At 36.3% G+C, this 8,782-nt stretch overlaps 1 protein-coding gene across 1 annotated transcript in view; it reads left to right on the top strand.

Moving 5' to 3' along the window:
• The first annotated feature begins 7,733 nt into the window (after positions 1-7,733).
• Positions 7,734-8,782, top strand: part of LOC113780662 — a 3,898-nt gene continuing 2,849 nt past the window's right edge. Inside the window, exon 1 of the mRNA XM_027326444.1 lies at positions 7,734-8,694. Coding sequence (XP_027182245.1) covers positions 7,734-8,694 — 961 coding nt within the window. The remainder of the gene's footprint in view (positions 8,695-8,782) is intronic.

Below are 8,782 nucleotides of genomic sequence, written 5' to 3'. Positions count from 1 at the left end.
TCAAGCAGAGGAAGTTAAAGAATGACAAGGCCTTTGATGACTCTGAGATGAATTAAAAGTACCCATTATTCTGACAAATGCCATTGCTTGTTCAAACTTCTCGTTGAAATCCTGAGGGTAAGAAAAATACTATCAGAACAAGGGAAATTTAGCTGACGATTAGAGCAGTTTCAGAACCATATGGTGGCCATAGCAAGCTGAAAGAAACCAGAGTTAATAGTTCGGATTGAGTTTCTTCTTTAATTACCTCCAACTGCTATGTGTGCTGCTGGTCTGCGGGGGGAAAAGAGAGACGGAGAAACTTCTCTGCACGAAGTCTTGAATCGATTAAGAAGTGAGCAACAGCGTTCCTTTACTAGTTAATACTCTTTCATTACCAACTTAAATTAAAGAAACAACTCCTGGAAGTTTTATTTGAGCAAATAATGGAGTCTAGGGTCCACATTGGTAGTGACAGAATTCATATAACAAATAAAAATAAAACTGAAGTATGCACAACTGTGACTACCTGGAAGCTTTCACGATTTTACATTATAACAAAGAATGTTGAAGTTGGGTTTTTCAGGATTAATCGTAAAAGCCTTTGAGTTTGGATACTAGTAATTGTTTTTTTTTTTTTTTCACGAAACGATATAAATATTTCATTGATCATAAAGAAGTATACACTTTTGAACAAAGGCTCACAAAACTATGCATGTGTAACATGCCACTACGGGGATATGAATTCTTCATCTTGGCTTATGCCTAATGCACGTCCACTGAGCTTGTAACTCAAATGACTATGGTCTTCATCAGGTGGACAAAAAGAGCACATGTAAATGACCTCGCTCAAATTTTTAATGTCTTCCACAAGGGTGGCCAGTCTGATATCATGAGCTTTTTGGGTTGATATCTGCTTCAGAAGCTGTCTGTCCTTCAACTGTATATCTATTAGTCTCCATTGTCTTGTTGCAGCTTTGCTCATGACTATCTTGACTGCTGTGGCCTCATCTACGGCTGCACTTCCGCACCTTCTTTCCTTCAAAGCCCATCCTTTCTATTGTTTCAAATGAGACAATATCGTGGCTTTGGATAATTTTATATGAGCTCACACTTCACAAATTTGATGCATTGAAATTATCTTCTCCATAATTTCGAGACCACCATCTGTGTGGCTGCAAATTTGAACTTTTATTGGGCTGGTCCAGTTTGCTTAGTAAACCGAAAGTTCGCCCCTCGCGATTTACAATCTAATCTATTTGTCTATTACTAGTTACGGAAAATGAACTGTTTCGTCTGTCATATTTTTGTGAAAAATTAATTTTATCTTTTACTTTTAAAATGAAGTAAATTAGTCCCTCATATTTTAAAGTGAACCAAGTTAGTCTCAAAATAATAACTTGATATAGCCATATGCATCTTACATTTAATCAACATAAAAAGAAATTAAATTTAAAATTATAATATAAATTACAAACCATTTTCTCTAAAAAAAATTAAAATTTTTTGAGAAAATGACATTAAGCTAATGTAAAAAGGAAAACAATTAAAATTTATCTCATAAAAGAAACCCCCAAGTTACAAAGTTTTATAACTAAAACATTTTTAACTTTTTATAGGGAAGGGTTTGTTTTAGATGCTATAATTTTTAATTTTTCTCTTTTTAGAGAGAATAGTTTGTTTTAGATGTTATAATTTTAATTTTTTAAGAGATAATTGTTTATTTTTGATGTTACAATTTTTAATTTTTCCGTTTTCATGTTGACTAATATCATTTCCTAACGAAGTTTTAATTTTTAATTTTTTTAAAAGAAAAGGGTTTAATGATGTTATAAATTTTAATTTATTTCATTTTTATATTGACTTAATCACGTGTGCGTATCAAGTATAGTTAGATTTGGAAGAAATTAAAGTGACTGTTTCAATTTGACCCCTAAAATCTATATCAGGCTGTCATTTTGGGACTAACTTGCTTCATTTTTATATATGAGAAACTAATTTGATTCATTTTAAAAGTGGAGGACAAAAAACATTTTTTCCAAGATGTGATGATTGAAATTCATCAGACCATCATATTGACTTAGAAGAAAATAAGATTTGGTAAAAGAAGGCAAAAGGTTAATTGATGATTGAAGTTCACTATATTATTGACTGAAGAGGGGGGAAAAAAAAAGAAAAAGTGGTTACGGAAATGAAGACAAAGCTGAAAACTGAAAAGAGCCCCAATATGCTCTGGAATATGAGGTGCGATTTGGGAAGAAGGGGTTTTCGTCATTGGTACTGTAGACAAGTTGTGTTTCCTTTTTTACCCACAAATAAATAGCAAGATTATACCACTCTCTCCACCCCAAAAAAAAAAAGAAAAAAAAAGAAACCACATATACAAACACTCAATTTTATTTTATTCTTTTACAGTCCTAATGAAACTTTTAATAACTGCCAATAGCTTACTCTCTTCAAAAAAGCTTAGTATCTTCTAAAAAATAGGAAAAAAACTCTCATTTATAGGCCTAATAAAACCCTCCAATAATTGCCATTGCTTTTTTTTTGTTTTTGTTAAAGGTTTTCTTCCCATTACAGCAAGTGGTTCTTGGATGAATCCAAATTTTGTAGGAGGCAAAAGGCTTCGGCCAAGATAGGACTCATATAAGGACTTAACGGGCAACACTTCTGTAGGTGATTGGAATAATGGCTAATAGAATGACAATCGCCAACCTATCATTGCTGAATGAAAAATGTCCTTTCCACTTTAGTATTATATTTAGAGAATTGTTAACGGCACTCTATTTTTTTTTTTTTGGTCAGTGACATTTCCATTATTATTTTTAACATATGATGTTTATTTATCAGATTATATGATAAAGAAAAAGATGGGAATGCGATTAACAAATGGTGAAGTGTGTTAATATTTCTCTTGTATTTAACGGATAACTAGAGTTTAATACATTAAGTCTTGTCGTGCTTTATGAGTAGTCACCTGCTTTATGAGTAGTCACCTTTAAATGTAGAAAAAAATGTATTGTTCTTTAGTACAATTAGTGATGATTAGAAAGATAGAAAATTAGTGTTAATATGTATTTTTAGTGATATTGTACATAAAAGTGTGTTAAGGCAAATTCTTATACTAGGGTTAATCAAAATTTTAGTTACATGGACACATGCCCACGTGACTTTACTTCAATCAAAATTACATAATCATCAATCTTCATGATCAACGTACTTTCAAATACAATTTGCAAGAGAATTTCTTCCCCATAAATTTCTTAATGTCAAGGGAAAAATTTTTTGAATTTAACGAAAAATATTTCTTTCTTGTTATATGAGATAAATGTACTTGATAAATTTCTCTTTTTTTTTTATATACTATTGAAAGGATTTGTCACATTTGTGATCAAGAAAAGGTGTTTATTTTGTATGTGTTTAACTTAGCCAAGGAGTTTCTTTCTTGAGTAATTTAGTACAGTCAATTTGTACAAAATGACATCATATTTATATTATGGAGTTATCTATAACATGTTGCGAAAAGAAAAGAAAAAGTTGGCTAGTAACATCTCGAAAACATAAAATGTAAAAGAAAAGGCCATAAATAAAATACTTTGTTTTGTTGTGAAACTATGTCTAATCTCTGTCAGCATTCATCAACTTTAGAATAACGTAGCTTGGAATTTAAAATGGTACTATTAAAATCATGTTAACACTTTGAATAAATTATAAATGAGCTCCCCTATTGTTTAATGCTCGTTTGTATAATCCTTTCCTAGTTACAAAATCAATAAATGACCTCCACTACTTGAGCTGGTGGAAGTCATCCCCTGCAAAGAAGTCAGTGAAAATGTCAAGGCTACCCCATTAAAAGGGGCCACAGTTACTGCCCAAAAGTTCTGAAGTTCTCTATTTTCTTCCATTGGCTTCTTAGTTTCTACTTTCTATTACAAAGGTATTAGGGAGGACAACTTCCATTCGTTTGATACTTTCGAAGGGGCTACGTGTAACTTTTGAAACATAAGAGATCGTGTGAAAAACTTTAAATTATAGTGATTTAAAAAGGATAGGTTCCATTAGTTTGATACTTTCATGGGGTTGCACATAATTTTTTGAAATATAAGAAAATCATGTGAACAAGCTCTAAATTATAGATCATTAAAAAAAATTTACCCCTAATTCTTTCTAATATGGTAAATACACATTAAATCATACCACAAGCTCTTACACATGCACTGAAAGAAAAAGGGAGCAAGGTGGAGAGGAAATTTAATGACACAAAACCCCCTAATGTTTTGCTGTATTAACACTTTTCTACCCATGACAAAGCGATTCTATGCTATGCTATTATAACTTTTGAAACACACACAACAGTTGCTGATTATGTCTTCTTTTTTTTTTTTTTCGACACAGGGGTGTTCGGGTTAATTCTTACGGGGCCCGACTAATCCCCTGCGGCCCGGGCCTTGGCGCCCCAACCTGACCCAAGCACGGTAAGTGCGCGGAGGAATCCAGCAGCGCAGGGACCTGTGTTTTCAAACTCGGACCGGACCGGCCGGTTGAACCGGGAACCGGCTAGGTGCCCGGTCCGAGTTGGTCATAAGAACCGGGAGATTTAAAACCCGGTCAACTCTGGTAAAAAACCGGATTTGACCGGTACAGAACCGGAAAAACCGGTCCAACAGGAGATTTTGTAAAAAAAGTTCAAACTTTTTTAATATTATATTTTGACCCCCTAAATTATGAAAATTTATTAATATACCTCAAATATTTCATACTTTATAAATATTGTCCTAAAATTTGATGTTATTTTTCAATTAAATCCATAATTTTAATTCTAAACTTGTTAATGTTTATTAAATAATATAAATTGTTACTTGATTGTTCTAATTTCTTTGTATTTTCTTGTTAAATATATTTGAAACATCAAATATATATAAATATACCTTTATTAATATCAATATGTTATTGGATATTTTATATACAATAATGTAATTTTTAAATAATTTATTTATGACGTGATAGGGATATAATTTGTTAGTAACTATTATTATTAATTTCCCCTTTTATCCCTGATAAATATTGTGTTAATTGCTGATATCTACTCATATTTGGTGTCTGGACTTAATTTCAGGAATGAAACAGAAAACTACCAAAAAGGAGGGATTTTATGAAGAATATGGAGACTTCTAAGGGTTTCAATCCTTGGGCCCTTGGATTGGTGGGGACCACAAAGCTATAAGTCATTTGGGCTCTTCAAAGAAAGCTACGTAAAAGAGACTTGGAACAAGAAGTACTTTGGAGGCTTTGTCCACATGTGTGGGGACCACCTAGATAGCTTTAGTCTATCTTTCTTTTGTTTCTTAAATAGGGATAACGTAGGGAAAGAAGACATCTCTAGTTTTTAGTCTTTTAGTTTAGTTTTAGTTTTTCTTTCTCCTGACTGGCCTCTGACACACGCCAGGTGTTCGACGATATTCCCCAACGGGAAAAACACCTTTTATTCCTTGCTTCTTAATAGAAAACGCAATGCCTTTGCAATCTATTAATCCGTGTGGTGATTTAATTATGCGGAGTGGCTAAATCTTCCATCTAGTCAAGGGTCAACTCGACGGCGCAGTCCCGAAGATCTGTGAGATCTAATTAGTTTTCACGTGTTCCTTTATCTATTAATATTTGCATGTTGCCTGATTTAATTTTCATGGGATTATTTTATTAATTGGATGTCAAGGGCCCGATGTTCAATGTGATATATTAATCTCGTGCCAATTTAGTCAATTAAATCCGTAATTGTTTGATTGATTAATATTAGTGGCAACTGGTGTGTTTACACATTAGGGGAGCGTGCAATCTAATTTAAATAACCCTCGTAGCGTGTTATTGATTAGGGCTAGGTTTTTCTGGTTATTAATACAATTGGAAAATTAATTTCTACGGTCGTACCTAGGAGTACTTTTCTGGTTAGGGGTGACTAATGGTCGTACCTTGGTCACCTATAAATTAAGGAAAAATTGGTCATTAGAGTTCCTCGATGGCTATAACTAGTCTATTAATAAATTAAGTGAACCTCTCTTGCATCAATGATCGGATACATGGACTGTGCCTGCAATAGTCTATTCCGGTTGGCTAGGCCATTTCTTAATATCATTCATTTGATTTTTAGTAAATTGTTATTAATTTTCAAGCCAGCTTTCTTAGATTTTACTTTGTAATTTATTGATGTGTCCTTTCTTGCCCACAAAACACCCCCTTGTCACTGATGAAACTTGAAAGAAACAATTACTCCAGTCCCTGCTGCGATTCGACTCTGCCCTCACCACTATCTTACAGAAATTATTTTTAGTTTTGATAGCACGGTATTTATTATGCAACAGGCCCTGACAACCCTCGTCAATTTTTTTGCGCCGTTGCCGGCGGAACCTGGCCGTTATTATTTGTTTCTTTTTAAAATTCATTTTTGTTCTAATTTTCTGGTATTTTTCTAGTGTATGCCTCGGTCCTCTCGTACAGGTGATTTGATTTTTGACCCTGAAGTAGAGAAGACCGCGCGTAGAACGAGAAAGGAAACCAGACAGCTCAGAGAGGAGCACTCCAGTGCTACATCTTAGAGACCTGAGTCAGGAGTTGAACCAACAGATTCATTTGGTGACACTTCGAGTTACTCGGAGCAAGAAGAAATCCCCATGGCTAATGCACGAACATTAAGAGAGTTGGCTGCCCCTAATTTAAATCAGCAGCCTTTGTGCATTACTTTCCCGAGTTTGAGTGAAAACACTTCATTTGAGTTAAAATCTGGTCTGATTTCTCTTTTACCCTTTTTTCATGGTTTACCAGGTGAGGAGCCGTATAAGCATCTGCAGGAGTTTGATGTCGTGTGCAACAGTATGAAGCCCCCGGGCATTACAGAAGAGCAGATAAAAATGAGGGCATTTCCCTTCTCCTTGAAAGATTCTGCGAAGGACTGGCTGTACTACCTGTCACCAGGTAGCATCACCACGTGGGACCAATTGAAGAAAAAATTTTTGGATAAATATTTTCCTGCGTCCAGGGCTGCAAGTCTAAGAAAAGAAATTTGTGGGATCAAGCAGCATCCAGGGGAGTCGCTCTATGAGTATTGGGAACGGTTCAATTTCTTGTTGCACAAGTGTCCCCAGCACCAGATAAGTGAGCAGTTGCTCATTCAGTATTTTTATGAGGGACTCATTTTTAGAGACAGGAGCATCATTGATGCTGCAAGTGGAGGGGCACTGTTGAACAAAACCCCTCAAGAAACACGGGAGTTGATAGAGAGGACGGCAGAGAATTCACAACAATTCGGTACGAGAGAGGATGTTCCAATACGCAGGGTGAATGAGGTAGAGACACCCTCCATGCAGCAGCAGCTAACTGAGTTGACCGCGTTTGTTAGGCAACAGGCTGTGAGAAATGCATCACAAGCCAGGGTATGCGGGATTTGCACTGGTATAGGTCACTCTGCAGATATGTGCCCAATGATTCAGGAAGAAACTGCAGAACAGGTGAACATGACTGACCACGCGCCCGCGCCAAGGAAGCAGTACGACCCTTACTCAAGCACCTACAATCCCGGGTGGAGAGATCATCCCAACCTCAGTTATGGAGGGAATAGGCAACCCAACTTTACACCGAACAGGCAGTCTAACTTTGTGCCAAATAAGCCACCAGGGTACCAGCAGCAGTACCAACCCCGACCAGCTCCGCCCTCAAGCTCTGGTCAATCTTGGGAGGAGATGATGAAACAAATGATGACAACCATGGCGCAAAATCAGCAAAGGGCGGAGGCAACCATTATGCAAAATCGGCAAAGGACGGAGGCAACCATTATGCAACATCAGCAAAGGACGGACTCCGAAATGCAGGACATAAGAAATCAGATAAGTCAAATGGCCACAACAATCAACCGTTTGGAGTCCCAAGTAAATGGAAGATTGCCATCCCAACCTGAACTGAACCTGAAGAACGTAAGCGCAATGACTTTAAGGAGCGGGAAGGAAATTCAGGGGCCTGAACCTATGATCCCTAAGGATAAGGATGAGGAAAAGATCGAAAATGAACTTGAGAGGGAGGACAGCAATTGTGCAGATCTAAAGGTACTTCCAGACCCAATAATTACAGTTAAAACTAATCCTCCTCCATTTCCTTGCAGGTTGGAAAAATCGAAGAAGCAGGACAAGGAGAAAGAGATCCTGGAGGTCTTTCGCAAGGTAGAAATCAATATCCCCCTACTAGACGCCATCAAGCAAGTGCCGAAGTATGCAAAATTTTTGAGGGACCTATGTGTCAATCGAAGGAGGCTGAGGGGAGATGAAAGAGTTATTGTTGGGGAGAATGTGTCAGCAGTTCTCCAAAGAAAGCTACCACCAAAGTGTGGGGATCCAGGTAGGTTTACTGTCCCATGCAAGATAGGTAATACTCTGATTAGAAATATCTTGCTGGATTTAGGAGTATCGATCAACGTAATGCCAAAATCTATGTATGCTTCTCTGAATCTCGGTCCATTAAAAGAAACCGAGATAATAATTCAATTAGCTGACCGAACAAATGCATACCCTGATGGGTTGGTCGAGGATGTGCTGGTTAAAGTTAATGAATTGATATTCCCGGCTGACTTTTATGTACTTGACATGGATGATGATCATTCCCCTGACCCCTCACCTTTGCTACTAGGTAGACCCTTTTTTAGCACAGCACAGACAAAAATTGACGTTAATATGGGTACATTGTCCATGGAATTTGATGGAGAACTAGTCCACTTTAATATTTTCGATACAATGAAACATCCTGTTAACTCTCACCCTGTGTT

This window comes from Coffea eugenioides, chromosome 8 (assembly GCF_003713205.1).
Source record: "Coffea eugenioides isolate CCC68of chromosome 8, Ceug_1.0, whole genome shotgun sequence".
NCBI classification, from domain to species: domain Eukaryota; kingdom Viridiplantae; phylum Streptophyta; class Magnoliopsida; order Gentianales; family Rubiaceae; genus Coffea; species Coffea eugenioides.
The sequence above is the reverse complement of the archived record's forward strand: the minus strand, read 5'-3'. Positions and strand labels throughout refer to the sequence as shown.